Source organism: Sus scrofa, chromosome 17 (assembly GCF_000003025.6).
Source record: "Sus scrofa isolate TJ Tabasco breed Duroc chromosome 17, Sscrofa11.1, whole genome shotgun sequence".
In the NCBI taxonomy this organism is placed as follows: Eukaryota; Metazoa; Chordata; class Mammalia; order Artiodactyla; family Suidae; genus Sus; species Sus scrofa.
Window position 1 is genome coordinate 17,591,533 of NC_010459.5, and position 17,278 is coordinate 17,608,810.

General features: G+C 36.6%; 1 protein-coding gene across 4 annotated transcripts in view; it reads left to right on the forward strand.

The window, feature by feature from the left end:
• PLCB1 (phospholipase C beta 1) overlaps nt 1-17,278 on the forward strand; it is a 738,118-nt gene that overhangs the window by 584,336 nt on the left and 136,504 nt on the right. For all 4 annotated transcript variants that reach the window (XM_021077401.1, XM_021077400.1, XM_021077402.1 and 1 more), the window contains 6 exons: nt 2,363-2,447; nt 4,609-4,733; nt 9,292-9,446; nt 13,295-13,459; nt 15,509-15,608; nt 16,692-16,796. In XM_021077401.1, coding sequence (XP_020933060.1) covers nt 2,363-2,447; nt 4,609-4,733; nt 9,292-9,446; nt 13,295-13,459; nt 15,509-15,608; nt 16,692-16,796 — 735 coding nt within the window. The remainder of the gene's footprint in view (nt 1-2,362; nt 2,448-4,608; nt 4,734-9,291; nt 9,447-13,294; nt 13,460-15,508; nt 15,609-16,691; nt 16,797-17,278) is intronic.

Here is a 17,278-nt window from a genome sequence, read left to right on the forward strand (position 1 = left end):
ATAGGGTAATTAGGCAAAAGAAGAATGTTACTCTTATTAGAACTCTTCTATGAAAGCTTGAATATGTGGGTGAGTTTACTATTTGGTTTTTATATAATCTAAGTAAATATATATGTAAATATATATATATATAAATGTAAATATAAATGTAATATATATATATATATACTTATATTTATATAACCATGTGAGAAAGTATTCCACGATGTTCTCCCAAAATTCTTAATAGGGCTGCAAGCCGTACATGGTTATCTAAAAGATATTAGACCGGAGTACAGCTAATTGAGGGTTTTAGATGTTTTTCATTTGTGACTGCACAGAACACTCCATCAATTATGTAAGTTACAATGTTGAAATAAAATATCTAGCCATCCCCTAGAAAGGAAGCAGCCAGAGACATGATCAGCCCTGATAACTAGAAATAGAACTAAATAAACCAATTCACCCACATTCCGTTTGTCCAGCCTGTGCTTTATATACTTAGCAGAATATATCATTAACTTCACATCAGTTGGTGTTTTCCTTTCCTCCAACTCCCCATCCATTCTGTATTCAAAAAATACATTAATAGATATATAATATACATAAAGATACATACAATATATACACAAATATATATAATACATATATATATATAAGCTTTTCTCCACCTAGAGAAAAGAGTCCTTTTATGAAATTGCTCTTTATATTTACATGAACTGTAAAGTGCTATCAGGTTAAGAGAATCCTTGCGGCATTTTAGCTACTTTTATAACATATGCTCATAAAAGCTGAATTTTCACTTAAACACAGCAGCCTTTTACAATGGAGAGTTTTATAGATATATCAAAGTCTCAGCCTCTGCATAACACCCTTATGTAGCATCATATAATTTTGCCCAAAGATACTTAATAACCTATGGTATCTAGATCTCTACAACAAAGAATTTAGCTTCCAAAAAGGTTCATGCATAAAAGATTTCAACACTTTGATGTTATAATTACTGGTGCTTCTTACTATGAGCCTTTCAATGCGAAATATCCTTAAATAGTGATTTTTATATGACTGTAACTTTCTTTGGCTATAAAATGAGTGTTCCTGATTCATGAGTCAAAAGTTCCTAGACAAGTAGCCAAGCTGAGAAGCAGCTGATCTAGTTAGACTCTTAGGAATCTGGTAATGACCGTACCAGCCAAGGATTAGCAAGCAAGTACTTTCCTTCTTGCATGTCACTTCCTTTTATCACTTTTTGAAAAAAGAGCACTGCACATGTTTTGCAAAGAACCTATTAAACTGGCTTATTTATTTATTTATTTTTAAGTTGACTTAATTCTAATTAACAGGCTTAAAGTAGTCTTATGAAAGTTGATGGACCAAAGCAGAAGTAAAGGATTTTCTTTAGAGTTGATTAAACTGGGGAGGGTAAAGAGGCGGATAAAGGAAGACTCTGGAAATACACAGGGAGGAAAAAGAGGCCTTAATGATGGAACGTGGGATCCAAGTGGCCTCGGGATTTACATCAGGTTAATTCAATGCCATAACAGCCCAGGGATGGCATGTCTTGTCAGGTTGTAACAGTGATTTCTGGTTGGGAAGAGGACCAAGAAGCTGTGTGATCCTCAGTCTTTTTAAACTTTGTTTCTCACTCTCATTGGAAGCTTGGCTTTCACTTTCAACATGTTGCTCTGGGTCTAAGAATATCAAGACCTCTAGTACATTCCTCTCTACGGGAATCTAATGCCCCCGTCATCTAATCTCAAAATGAGGCCATCAGGCTGGAAAATGTCCAAGCACCCTTCTGCTTTAAAAGAACAAAATTCTAATGTCACGTTACTTCTGAGAACCAGAAGGGTCTCTACAAACTTGAAGTGATGACAACAAGGGTATGAGAAAGAGTCAGCAACTAGTGGGAATATACACTGATCTGTATTGTTAGTCCTCAGCAGTGGCTTCGAGAAACCAATCTCAATGGATTTAAGCCAAAGATTCCCAAAATGTCCCTGCTCTTTTGACAAAATAGCTTTCATGGCCACACACTAATAATATAAAACTGTTTTATATGTTATATTAATATAAAATACAACCTAAAATTATAAAATTCATTTAATAAATGGATTCACATCTAAAATTCATTTTCCTACCCTAAGGCTACCATGTCCCTAACTTGTATAACCGTAAGCATATTTGACCCAGGTAACAAATATTAGAAAACTCAGCTTTTGTTACAGGTAAATAGTTCATAGAAAACAGCGTTGAAGATACAAATTATCTGAGGAGTCTTTGCCCTCAGCTTCCAGGAACATTTTTCTACTTCTTGCAGGCTATCATTTATAATAATGAATTTTACTCCTCCTCACCTTTTCTTTTGTTGTCGTCAACGCAGAAAGAAACAGAAGCTTTGAAATGTCTTCCTTCGTGGAAACCAAAGGACTTGAGCAACTTACAAAGTCTCCGGTGGAATTTGTAGAGTATCCTTGATTTGACGAATGTCTGCTGAATCAACACGAGTGAAGTCATGCACTCTTGGTTTATTTTTTGCCTTTTAATAAGGAGAAAGGGGCATGAAATGGCTTAAGTCTGTCACCTGGGAATGATAAATAGTTTCAAGTTTCATATGCAATGATGAGTGGGCCAGTCTGGCATGTAGAAAAGAGAACTGGCCTTGGAGCAAAGGAAGCCCAGATTTCAAGTGCACCTTCACCCCATCAAGCTCTTTTTCCTTTGGCTATTTGCTTAATCCTGCTGACTTTTCTGACCTGTAGGACAGAAATGATGATACCAGTTTTTTGGCTTTCTGTTTGGGTTAAGGACAACTTATGTAAAACATGTGTGGGTATTTTATACATATGTAAAATACAATATGTATAAAGTTATGTGTATATAATGTATACTCCTTTTCAGTGTTTCACATCCTTATATGTGATAGCCAATTGAAAAATAGTTGGGATGATAATAAGAATATAAACATATATTACTCCTGCCAACAAAAAAATTATTTTACCCCCGAATCAAAATAAAATGACACAAATCTTTAATTTTTTTCATAAAATTAATATTAAATTCCCTAAACAGCCCAACTTCATGAAAGTCCTAGAATTCAAAAGTCACCTTTAGGAGTTCCCATCATGGCGCAGTGGTTAACGAATCCAACTAGGAACCATGAGGTTGCAGGTTCGATCCCTGGCCTTGCTTAGTGGGTCGAGGATCCGGCGTTGTGTGAGCTGTGGTGTAGGTTGCAGACGCGGCTCGGATCCCGCGTTGCTGTGGCTCTGGCGTAGGCTGGTGGCTACAGCTCCGATTCAACCCCTAGCCTGGGAATCTCCATATGCCACGAGAGTGGCCCTAGAAAAGGCAAAAAGACAAAAAACAAAACAAAACAAAACAAAACAAAACAAAAAAAGTCACCTTTAAAACTCATCAACAGGAGTTCCTGTCGTGGCGCAGTGGTTAACGAATCCGACTAGGAACCATGAGGTTGCGGGTTCGGTCCCTGCCCTTGCTCAGTGGGTTAACGATGCGGTGTTGCCGTGAGCTGTGGTGTAGGTTGCAGACGCGGCTCGGATCCCGTGTTGCTGTGGCTCTGGCGTAGGCCGGTGGCTACAGCTCCGATTCAACCCCTAGCCTGGGAACCTCCATATGCCGCGGGAGCGGCCCAAGAAATAGCAACAACAACAACAACAACAAAAAGACAAAAGACAAAAAAAAAAAAAACTCATCAACAATAGGAGAGGAAACAAGGGTAAACTCCATAAACAAAATAATGTATCATGATCATTAGTGTTCATTAAGTACTAGCTATGTGATAGGCCTTTTGTTATATATCTTCTCTCACTAATCCTCAAAATAGCCCTATACTGTAGGAGTTGTTTAACCTCTTTTATAGATGAGGAAACTGAGGCACTGAAAAGGGAACTAACCGAAAAGAGATCATACAGCTAGCAAGTTCCAGAATTAGGAGATTCAAACTCTACTTGGCCTAACTCCTCTGCCAAGCTCAGAACCAGAGCTCACCTCTACCAAACATGGTAATAGAAAGAGTCAGTAGTGTTTTAAAGACATTGCATCGTTTGATAATGAAAAGGTTCTCAGGATGGAAAACTCATGGTGGTAGAACCAAAATACAAGACAAGGTCAAAACCTTCTGTGCTATATATACCTCGTTATCAATCATAAAGAGTACCACAGTCTTGGCAAATAGCATTCCCAGAGAAGGTTAAGAAAATGAGCAGAGAGCATTTCAAAAATAGCCATACAGTTCATATCATCTGCTTCTGCCAAACAAAATATCATCCTCTCACATGATTTGACATGCTCGAACTTCCTCATGCTCCCTCAATCGCTAAGTCAGTCCTTAATAATCTGCACAAAATCACATTGACTCAACCACTTTTGCAACTTCATTTGTTTTCACTCACAAGGCTGTGCAAAAGTGATGCCACATTTATATTATAAAAGCCCGTTCATTTTGTTTGTTCGGAAAGTTTTCTTTTTTAATTATTTGACCCACCAGCCCAATGAGATCATCCATCTTTAATTCATTTCCCCAGTGAAGAAAGATGGGAGGCAGCTGCTCAGTTAATAGTATTGGCTAGTTCTTAATTGGATTCACTACTTAACATGATGGTCCAGATATAACAAAATGCAGCTTAGCAGGATATATCCAAAAGGAACACGTGTGGATTCATCCAACTATATGCCTCAGCTCTTCTGGAACGCAGGCTGCCAAATGGTTGCACTGAATTTCCAAACAGTGGGTAAGTAGCACAATTAATGCTCATTTCCATTGTGTTCTAAAGCCACATTTCCAAGTGTCTGAAAACCATTCCCAAAGAGAGAAAAACTGCTAGACTTAATTGAAAAAACAAACCAAAGCCTATATTTTAGGAAGGAAATATCATTGCAAAAAAAGTGTATTTTGAAAATTGAGAAATTATTTTCAATAGTTTATAAGCAAGTCTTTATTTCTACTTATTTTGCATTATTTTCAAAAAAAACTATACATATAAATTTTTTAAATTGTATACTTTACTACTTAAAGTAATATGTATTTATTATAGAAAATGTTAAAAAATGTTTTTAATGTAAAGAAAAGCATAAAACAGCCAGTAATGTTACTACTCAGAGATTCAACATTGTTCATTTTTGGTTTTGTCATCTGTAAGGTTTTTTTGGCTATATATATATATATACATACTTTTTCACTGAACACCTTGTTTAAATATATATACCTGTTTAAATATATATACCTAATTTAAATTATATTTAAATTATACAGAAACATGAATTTTAATAGCTGTATATTAAATACATCTCACAACTCACTAAAACCCATTTCCTATCACTGAACATTAGGGCATTTTTTTCTGCTATAAATAATATCCTGAGAACAGTCTTGAATATAAATGGTCAAATCTATCTCCTAATGTCTCCTAATGTCCTTTTGGAAAAGTTCCTAAAAATAGAATTACTCTGTTAAATGATATGGAAGTTTTTAGAACCTTTGTGTATAATGCCAAATTGTCCATCAGAAAGGTTACACTAGATTTCTCCTCCATCAGCAATGTATAAGTTTTTCCCTCTCACTTGAGATCTTGGTTAAGTATTATCATTTAATAATAATAATAATTCAGATAAAATATGATTTCACTCTTATGCATTTCACTTCTTTAGTTATTGTTGAGGTTGAACATTTTAAGTATGTGTTTTTATGTTTACATTTCTCCTTTTATGAATTGTCTATTCAAGACTTGTCAATTTTCCTATAAATTTATAGCAGCACTTTTATTTATTTATTTGTGTATTTATTTATTAATTTATTTTTCATAAAAATTTTTACTTAAAAAGTTTTACAAAATACCATTCTTCTAATCAAAGAAACTTTCCCTTGGGTACATGTAGCTTTCTGCTTTAGAGATTACAGAATGACAGTCAAAGGGGAAGAGATTTTTTTAAACAGCCACCTAGCTGTAAAACCTACAAGAAGTAGGTTTTTTTTTTTTAAGTGCCTTTAAAATGCTAAAGCAAGTAATATAATTGTTGACTCTATTTGAAATTTTTAAAGTTTCTTTGAAATGGTCCATCTTGTACGCACAACATCACAGCTGGTGCAAAACTGCTTGTACTTAGTTCGAAACACAAAAACAGTGTATGTGCATAGTATTCTTTGAAAAATAACCCAAAATGCTGCCACTGCATCATAAAGCAAACTTAGAGTGTTGACAATATTCAGAGAATTAACAAAACAAGCCAAATACTAAAGTATTTAGATACTTACTTTGACCCTTTTAAATACCCCTGATAAGAGAACTTGCTACCAAATTACTTCAGGATGCCTTATTTCAAATTACATGTAATGTATTTTGCTGTATATATTCTAAACAATTGCAAAACTAGGTTTTAGGATGTCAACCTCCCATGTCCTAGGCAGGCCCTAGTTTTTCTAGGCAATCTGGCAGTTTTGAACTTCGAAACCCTCTTTTGTTCCTTCTGATATTCCTGACAGAGCTTCTTTTTGTTCTGGGATGGCTGGGTGTGGTGTTAAGGAGGGTGACAAAAAGTCTTCTGTTGCAGTTCCATAAAAAGCCTCAAGTGTTCCTGATAAGGGCAAAAGTTTCTTGTGATGGTTTTCTTGCTGTTCCTCTTCCAAAATGTTCTCACTAGTGTCACTACAAGCTAATTCTCCTCAAGACTCCCTGTCTATCATCAAAGTCAGTGGCATTATAGCAGCACTTTTATCTTAAAGTCCTGCTGTCTTATTTTGTGAAACAGATGAGATCAGATTGATTAATGCTTTATTTTATGGAGTCTTGGTTTATTTTTCATGACTACAAGCTCCACAACCAAGGATCAGTTCCGTATTTACCCTTACTTCTTTCATAGTTTTTTTTTATATGTAATTTAACCTTTTTAGCCAAATTTAATTTTCATGTATAATCTCAGTAAGAGATCAAACCTTTTTTTTTTTTCTTTTTTTTCAAGGGCCGCACCCACAGCAAATGGAAGTTCCCAGGCTAGGGGTCGAATTGGAGCTGCGGCTACCAGCCTACACCACAGTCACAGAACTACCACATTGGAGCCGCATCTGTGACCTACACTGCAACTTGCAGCAATGCTGGATCTTCAACCCACTGAGTGAGGCCAGGTGGGCTCGGGTTCTTCACCCCCTGAGTCACAACAGGAACTCCCAGATCAAATCTTATTTACACTGAACTGAAAGTATAACTTTTTAGATATGGCCTTTTTAGCTGTTATTTTGGGTCCATTTTTTTCCACTGATATTCTTCTGCATTAATAAATTTTTCATCTTCCTGGAGCCAATAACTCATTGTTATTATATAATGTTTAATGATGTGGTTTCATACCAGGAAATCCAAATTCTCCTTCATAGCTATTAAGGCTATTAAGTTCTTCTTTCCTCACCACTGCCAGTGGGATTCTCCGTCCAAGTGAATTTAGTTTGTTATTATCTCCCCCCCCGAAAAGAAAATGAGATTTTGATTAAAATCACATTAAATTCATATTAGTTTAATTGTTATTATGTTCCCCTTTCCCCCACTGGAAAGACAAATAAGGTTTTGATTACAATCACATTAAATTTAGAAATTCATCTGAAGAAAACTGACATCAAAAGGTCAGTTTTTAGGTGTTTTTTTTTTTTTTTCTTTTTTTTCATTTTTGGCCACATGCTCAGCATGCAAAAATTCCTGGGCCAGGGATCAAACCCTTACCAGAGCAGTAACCAGAGCCACAGCAGTGATTCCAGGTCCTTAACCCACTAAGCCAACAAGGAACTTCAACTTTTAGTTTTCTTTTAAGTCACAGAAAGAATATTTTTCTTTTCACTTTAAAAATTATGATATTAAGTTTCTCAAAAAAACGCACTCCTCTTCATTAGAGGTCTAGTTTCTTTAGATGAAAGGCTTTTCAAACACTGTATTTTTCACAGATTATTTCTGGATATTGATATTTGTATATTTATTTTATACGTGATCATCTTTCTAAACTCATAATAGCCTATTTTGCCAGCAGATGCCATTTCAGATACACAATTGCAATAATTTAATCACATCTACTTTTCCCCCTTTCTTAGTACCTTGGACCTTCTGTTCTAAAACAATATTAAAGAATAGTATTAAGAGTGGGCATTTCTTTTTCATCCTGACACTAACGGGAATTTCACATTGTGATGCCAATAGAATAGATGCTGGCTGTGATTTGAGACATATCTTCCCTGCTCTAAAAATGATGTTAGGCAGAACTTTAAAATAAATCTGCTACCACCTCTTTATTGTCCACCTCAATAGAGATGAGGTATGAATCACATAATCTGGAGCAAATTGACAGCTTCCCAGGTTCCTTATGCCTTTAAAATAATTTTTTGTTTAACTCTAGCAATTGCAATTAATGTAGACATTTATTTCATATATTGATGGAACCTTAGCCAAACTTTGACCAATAATCTTTGTCCTTAGAAACGAGTCAATGTGTGATTAGATATTGGTGGTAAGTAGTCAAAGAAATGATAATTTTCGAAAGGAAATCTTTTTTTCCTATGAATTAACAAAAGAAGCATTAGAGCATTCGCTGTTGGTGAGGTGTAAAGAAGTCCACCCTCAAAAACATGGCTTGGAGGTGTAAAGTGGTTTAACCTTTCTGATGGGCATTTTAGTAAGAATTACTAAAAAGCTTTTCCATTTTGTTCCCTGGTGGACTCGTGGTTAAGGATCCAGTGTTGTCACTGCTGTAGCTCAAGAGTTCAGTCCCTGGCCAGGAACTTTTCCATGCTGCACATGCAGGAGGGGAAAAGAAAGAACTTTTCCATATGCCCATTTTTTTGACCTAGAAATCTCACTCCATCATTAATGATGGCTTCAAAGACCACCACAACATTATTCATCAAAACATTATATGTAATGATGAAAACTTGGATGAGACATGAATGTGTGCAAAGAGGGGGACGATATAATCCATGTAGTCTGATATTTATATTCAAAGTATTTTATGCAATTAATAAAATTAAAGCAGACAGATATTTAAAGAAATGGACATACTGCATGTCTAAAATATACTTTAAGTATAAAAACAGAATACACACCAACCTGTTGGCAGTGGTTTACCTCTACATTTGGAGAAGACAGTTCAATTTTTTTTCTTTTTTTTTTCCAATTTATTTCTTGTCTGTGTTTCCTAAGTTTCTACAAAGATGAAACATTTCTTTTTAAAGGGGGAACAAAAGTGGACTGTAATACAATCTTACTTTCTTGCTCTGAGTAGAAATACAGTCACAGTAAGGTTTGTGTTCTTGATATTCAGACCTGGCTATGCAAATAAATATGGGGATGTATGAATACAACGGGAAGAGTGGCTACAGACTGAAGCCGGAGTTCATGAGGAGGCCTGACAAGAGCTTTGATCCATTCACCGAAGGCATCGTGGACGGGATAGTGGCCAACACTTTGTCTGTTAAGGTGCGTACACCCCATCACACAACTGCACCCAGGAAAGGGTGATGTCTTCAACATCACCTGTTTTGTCTAAAGTAGTTTAGGCATTAAGAATTTAGTTGCTGATAACCAACAAGGACCTACTGTAGCACAGGAAACTATACTCAATATTATGTAATAACCTATAAAGTAAAAGAATCTTAAAAAATATTCCATATATATACACACTCACACACTTATAACTGAATCTCTCTATATTTGCATGTATGTATAAATGAATTTATATATATAGAAGTATATATGTAAATTATAAATATGGTGCCTCATAAATCAGCTATACTTGAATTTTAAAAAAATTTAAAAAGAAAAAGAATTTAGTTGCCAGCAAAGTCTTCACTTCCTTCGTACATTTTTTTTTTAAAGATTGAATCCAACTTAGAAGTTTCAAAAGCTACATGCAGGAAATAAGTGGACTAAGCCCCACTCTTTAGTAGGATAAAAATATCATACCCCAAATCAGTAAAACAAGTGGGTAGTCCACTGTGGCTAGTATAATTTCTTTTGATATAAAGATTCCCATGGTGAAATTTACCATGAAAATTAGTGACTTATATTGGAGAAATCTTCTGGTCTTTTTTTTGACCCCATTAGGCCTAGAAAAAATAGCCACACTGAGAAAAATTAGAGAAAAAAGTATTCTCTCAATAAATTGTTAAATATTGAATAAAAGCTCTCAAGTTAATGAAGTATGGCTTTTGAATCTCTATGAGAGTATTCAGGGATTTGTAACACAGAGTAATGATCGTAAATGCAAGAATTGTGTCAGTAAACATACATGTGACCCTAAAAAATTAATTCCAAATGTTTTCTGCAGGCTTTGAAATTGATGTTTGAGCAGATACATTTTTTTTTTTTAGCTTTGAGAAAATATTTTAATACTATGAATGGGAAATAACTTGTATAAAGAGCTTTTTCGATGAATCCCGTAGCCTTTGGTTGTTGTAGCTAGATTTCATTCACTTTTTTAAGTTGCATTTCTTTTCTGTTTAACTGGATAACTGCAGCACTAAGAAATTTTTTAAAATCAGACATAAATGTCATTTTCCAATTGACCCTAAATCAAAAGCATTTGAAAAATAATGTGAAATAATGCTCTGTAACAATTTTACTAACTTATATTCTACCTTAAGCTTGTTGGGCCCACTTTTGCTTTAAAATTTTTATCACTTTATACCAAAGAGTAAAAATAAGATTCCAATGAAGTGTCTCACAATGATATCATTTGAAATTACTTCACACCATTTATCTCAAGAGTAGAGTTGGCAGAATCAAAGCTTTAAAATTATATTTAGTTTAGGAAATTGGTTTCTGCAAAGGATGTTAAATTCCTCTCAAGTCTGATTAAGATAAACTCTTAAAAGTGGCACACTGATAAAATGTTATTTTTAGAATCCTTGTCAATTGTAGTTATAGTGGGGTCAAATCATAACATTTTGAAAAAACAATATTTTCACAAAATAATATTTTGTCCTTGTTTGTCAGTTCATCTTGTTTTACATGTTTGCTTGCTTATTTGCTTTGTCTTAAAAGTTCTACCCTGACAATGTAAACCATTATAAACAGAGAGAAACTGAGCAGAAACAGCTCAATCCCAGACAGGTGTAAACGGCCATCTAGTGCAGAATGGAGACAGTGTTCTGGAGACATCAGTGTCCTCTGAGCGGACAGGCCAAGCTGCAGCTGAGTCCTGCCTTCAGTAGGACAGCTAGAGCCAAGCTGCAGCTCACATCCGCTCAGCACCACCTTTGCTTCAATCTCCTGACATAGACTTTATGGTTTATTGACGGATTGCTTTTTAGGGCCACACCTGCGGCATATGGAGGTTCCCAGGTTAGGGGTCAAATTGGAGCTACAGCTGCTAGCCTACACCACAGCCACAGCAACCCTGGATCCTTAACCCGCTGACCGAGGCCAGGGATCGAACCTGCATCCTCATGGATCCTAGTTGGGTTTGTTAACTGCCGAGCTGAGATGAAAACTCCGTCTGACATAGACCTTAGAGTGCCAGAATGGGCTTGTGAGTTCCAGTGGTGTCCCGTCAAATAGATCGATGAGAACATTGAGGCTTAGTGTCGTTAACGTAGTTAAGGACTCTGCTTTAGTCACACTCCTAAGCATACATCTATTTTTAAAAATTTTTTATTGAAGTATAGTTGATTTACAATGTTGTGCCAATTTCTACTGTACAGCAAAGTGACTCAGTTATACATACATATCCATTCTTTTTTACATTCTTTTCCATCATATTCTAACCCAGGAGATTGGATATAGTTCCCTGTGCTGTACGGTAGGACCTCGTTGTCTATCTATTCTAAATATAATAATTTGCACCTACTAACCCCAACCTCCCAGTCCATCCTTCTCCCTCCTCCCTCCCCCTTGGCAACCACAAGTCTGTTCTGTATAATATGCTTTTTTTTTTCATTTTTAGTTATTTGATTGTTTTCATTTTTTTAGGTTTAATTGAAGTATGGCTATTCTACAATGTTGTGTTGATTTCTGCTGTACAGCATAGTGATTCAGTTATACCTCTATACATATCCATCCTTTTTCAGATTCTTTTCCCATCTAGGTCATCACAGAATATTGAGTAGAGTTCCCTGTGCTGTACAACATTCCCCCTTGACCATCCATTCCATAAACAATAGTGTTTAAGTTCACCTCTTTGATGCTTCTGAATAACCAGTGTGACTCACATTACTTGGGAGTTTCACACATATTGTAAAACCCCTCAGAGTCTAAAAATTGGGTTAGGAAAATAGGCATATGTGGGAGACATTTTATAAATATGTGATTCTAAACCTCATTTAACTCCACAATAGTAATTAATTTTATAGTTAGGCAAAGGATCTCCACCATTGTGTGGATGGTTAATCAGGTGGGGTTAGGAGTGATGATAAACTGGGTTTAATGGTTTAAAGTTGGTGTTTGTTTTTGGCTTTTTTTTTTGATCATCACCATGGCTTTTTATTTAAAGTGTGACAACTTTGAGAGAATAGTGTGATATTATCACCACTCTTATTAGTTGCATTTTATGAACAAGAAAATATTTTTTAAATGCTGAACTTTCTGTTATGCTCTGTTTTAAGTTGGTACTCTTAAATGACCCTTTAGTTTCATCTACAATCACGATAAAGTAATAATTTATTATTTTTAAGTATTAGGAAAACCTTTATATTCGGTTGGCTCTAAAGATCAATCTCTATCACTTAATAGATATATCTCTTAAATACAAAAGGTGTAATCTCATCAGACTTTCAACACTTGTTCATTTATTTCATCCTATACAACTCTGTCTTGTTAATTGACCTCCAACTTCAGCATTTTCAATATTCCCCAACCAATTCTTCTTCTTTTTTTTTTTTTTTTTTTTTTTGTCTTTTTGTCTTTTTTGTTATTGTTGTTGTTGGTATTTCTTGGGCCGCTCCCGCGGCATATGGAGGTTCCCAGGCTAGGGGTTGAATCGGAGCTGTAGCTGCGGCCTACGCCAGAGCCACAGCAACGCGGGATCCGAGCCGCGTCTGCAACCTACACCATAGCTCACGGCAACGCCGGATCGTTAACCCACTGAGCAAGGGCAGGGACCGAACCCGCAACCTCATGGTTCCTAGTCGGATTCGTTAACCACTGCGCCACGACGGGAACTCCCCCAACCAATTCTTTACCCAACAAAGAAATCATAATTGTCTTCTTGTTTCTGTTTTATTTTGATTATGGTTCAACATTTACCATCACCTCTTGTACCTCCTTAAAGTATTCTCTTATATCACTGTTATTCATTTATCAAGAATTCCTTTTTTATTACTTTCTAGATTATTTCAGGTCAGTTTCTCTCTGATAAGAAAGTCGGGACTTACGTGGAAGTGGATATGTTTGGTTTGCCTGTGGACACAAGGAGGAAGGCATTTAAGACCAAGACATCACAAGGAAATGCTGTAAATCCTGTCTGGGAAGAAGAACCCATTGTGTTCAAAAAGGTTGGTCTCTTGTCCTTCACATGAGATGTTACTGCATCTTCTAGGTATTCTATGTTGGGGAGGAAAAAATGAAATGAGGAATTATTTGTTGCTTCATTTTGGAATTTACACATTACTAATGCAATAGCATTTCCAAAATTATCTTAAAAACTACCTAAGATTTCTGTGAATCACTTGTTTGGATTTTTCATGATTGTATTGTGAATCAATTAATTCTAGGATACTTCATTTTGAAGACCACAATAACATAAATTTAACTCATAGCCTTTCATAATACAAGTGATAAATGATATATCATCACTGTAATTTAAATGAAGTAGAGTGGAATGTAGGGAATAATATGGTTGCTGAGAGAAAGGAAGTCCATACTTCTTAAAAAAGAAAGTTAATTCAACTACCTAGAATTTCCAGCCACTGGTGTTGGTCTTTCTATCTTGTCTGGATTCTGAGAGAGTTAGAACCTTTTACATTTGACTGGGCTTTCCCTTTGCTTTGACCAAAAAGCAGATCTTTTGCAAACATGCATCACACACAAAGGAAGATGGCAAATCCAGTAGCAAGTAGAGTGGGGAGTTCCTGTCATGGCTCAGTGGTTAACAAGGAATTGGCACAACATTGTAAATCAACTATGCTTCAATAAAAAATTTTTTATAAAAGATGTATGCTTAGGATTGTGACTAAAGCAGAGTCCCTAACTGCATTAACGACACTAAGCCTCAATGTTCTCATCAATCTATTTGATAGGACACCACTGGAACTCACAAGCCCATTCTGGCACTCTAAGGTCTATGCCAGACGGAGTTCCCATCGTGGCTTGGTTAACAAACCCAACTAGGATCCATGAGGATGCAGGTTTGATCCCTGGCCTCGGTCAGCGGGTTAAGGATCCAGCGTTGCCATGAGCTGTGGTGTAGATTGCAGATGTGGCTCGGATCCTGCATTGCTGTGGCTGTGGTGTAGGCCAGCAGCTACAACTCCAATTCAACCCCTAGCCTGGGAACCTCCATATGCTGTGGGTGTGGCCCTAAAAAAAAAGAAAGAAGGTAGAGTGGACTTTTTTACCATGCCCTCTTGCTTTTATCTAGCCAAAACTTCTACAGAGGCATTCTTCTGCAAAGAGAATATCTATGGTAAAGTCTCTGTGCTCCAACTTTTTTTTTAATCATACCTTAATTGGATTTAACATGCTGTCAACTTCGTGGAGTTATTATAAATACTCCCTAATACACTGAAAACGTTTAGAAAATGTCTTAGATATTGAAAATATGTTATCAAAGAAATAAATATTTAATGATAAAATTGGTATCATGTTCTTGACATGAGATATAGCTGTATACTCCATATGTTTTACATTGAGGGAAAAGTTGAGTAATTGCGTGTTGCTAATTTGGGCATTTACAGATATATAAAGCACTCTCATTTTTTTCCTCCCAGCTGTACCCTTGCTATATGGAAGTTCATGGGCCAGGGATCAAATCTGAGCCTCACTTGTGATCTGCACTGCAGCTGCTGTGGCAACGCAAGATCCTTGACCCACTGCGCTGGGGCCAGGGATTGAACCAGCACTTCCACAGAGACGAGCTGGATCATTAACCCACTGCACCACAGCATGGACTCCAAAGCAAATCTCATTTTGAAATCTATTCTTGAAAGCTATTTTAAAATTTTTGCCTTTGCTTTTAAAGTTCTCAAGTATGAAAGCAATTTGCATTGAAAATATGATAGTAAATGCTCAAACAGTAATAATGCCACTAACTCTTTGTTCATAAATATAGAACTTTCGTCATTTCCACATTGAGACTATTCATGTCAAAAGAAAATCTGTGAACAAATTTATTAGGACAAGGTGATAAATGCAGAGGAAGTATATCTTAGTCCTTCTCTTTTTGAAAATTCAAATGATAGAGCAACAGCTTAACTTTTTATCTATTAGCTCAGTAGAAACTTCTGCTCAGATATGGAAAAGTAAGACCTGTTGGAACAATACCTTTCTAGGTCTTTCTCGGAGTTGCTCCTTCTTGAACCATGTGTATCTTTTGTGTGCTATAGGTGGTTCTTCCTTCTCTGGCCTGTTTGAGGATAGCAGTTTATGAAGAAGGAGGCAAATTTATTGGCCATCGGATTTTGCCAGTACAGGCAATTCGACCAGGTATGGAGAGTGTGGTGAGAAACGTTTGGTAAAAGCTGTAAAGGAAATCATCACTGCCTTCCATGATTATTAATGAATGATTTAGGAAGCTATCTGCTGCTTTGGTGTTTTGTTATATAAAAGAGGACTATATGATTATTTATTTAAATCTGGCAGTTTTCTGTTTTTGTGATGTGCTGTGGTGCATTGGTCAACTCAACAGACTGTCTACAAACTCAAAGGCTTCTACCAAGTGTTTTATCTTGATGCTCACAGGCCTGAGTGGTGGCCATGTTTGGCAAAGCCATGTAGCTATGCTTTAGGCTGTGCATCGAGCTGTTTGTCCCTGGTACTCATTCAGGGGCTCTGGCTGAAAGAGGAGTGGTCTCGTGGAAGCCTAGTGGAATGCATAAGGGCACACCTGTTTCTGCAAGTGCATTTAAGCCTTGGCTTGTACGACCTCATTAACATCTCATTGTCCAAAGCAGACTAAGTCTCAAGTCAAGAAATCATATAAAAGAGACAGATTTGAATATTCATTCATTCAGTCTATGACATATGGTTTCAAAATCTCTCTTGTGGAAATAAGCATGGTGGAAAGCAAAAAAAAATAAAATAAAACAAAAATCAGAATCAACATTGTTTTCCTGGAGTTCCTGTCCTGGCTCAGTGGTTAACGAATCCGACTAGGAACCATGAGGTTGCAAGTTCCACCCCTGGCCTTGCTCAATGGGTTAAGGATCCAGCGTTGCTGTGAGCTGTGGTGTAGGTCGCAGACTCAGCTCGGATCCTGAGTTGCTGTGGTTGTGGCATAGGCCGGCGCTTGTAGCTCCGATTAGACCCCTAGCCTGGGAACCTCCATATGCCGTGGGATCGGCCCTAGGAAAGGCAAAAAGACAAAAAACAAACAAACAAAACATTGTTTTCCTCTCTGGTGAGAAAAATACCTTATCCCTGAAAATTAGATGATTAAAAAGAGAAAGAAGTGAGCTGTTTGTCATCCAAAGTCACCTAAAACAAACACTCCCATTGAATAAATGTTCCCGTGGTATAATTTACATTGTGAAGAAAATATGATATGTACAGTATCATATCACCCTTCAGGTTACCACTACATCTGTCTGAGGAATGAGAGGAACCAGCCTCTGATGCTGCCAGCTGTCTTTGTCTACATAGAGGTGAAGGACTATGTTCCAGATACATATGCAGGTAAACAATCTAACTCAAAAAGATATTTCCAGAGTTCCTGTTGTGGCTCAGCGGGTTAAGAACACGATATAGCATGCATGAGGATGCAGGCTCGATCCCTGGCCTCGTTCAGTGGGTTAAGGATCCAGCGTCACCTCAAGCTGTGGTGTATGTTGCAGATGTGGTGGCTCAGATCCAGGCGTGGCTGAAGCTGTGGTGTAGGCCTGCAGCTGCAGTTCCACTTTGACCCCTAGCCTGTGAACTTCTATATGCCACAGGTGGCGCCCTAAAACAAAAAAAAAGAAAGAAAAAGAAAAGAAACAAAGAAGGGAAGGAAGGAAGAAAAGAAAAAAAGAAAGAGAAAAACTAGAAAAGTATTACAGCTTTTTTTAAAAAAAGATATTTCCACCTGGGATTATCCATTTTTTTGTGGCAAAGTGAAAGAAAACTGGACCAAAGGCAGAGATAATTGCCTCAGAATTACTTCTATTTTTGTATGCATG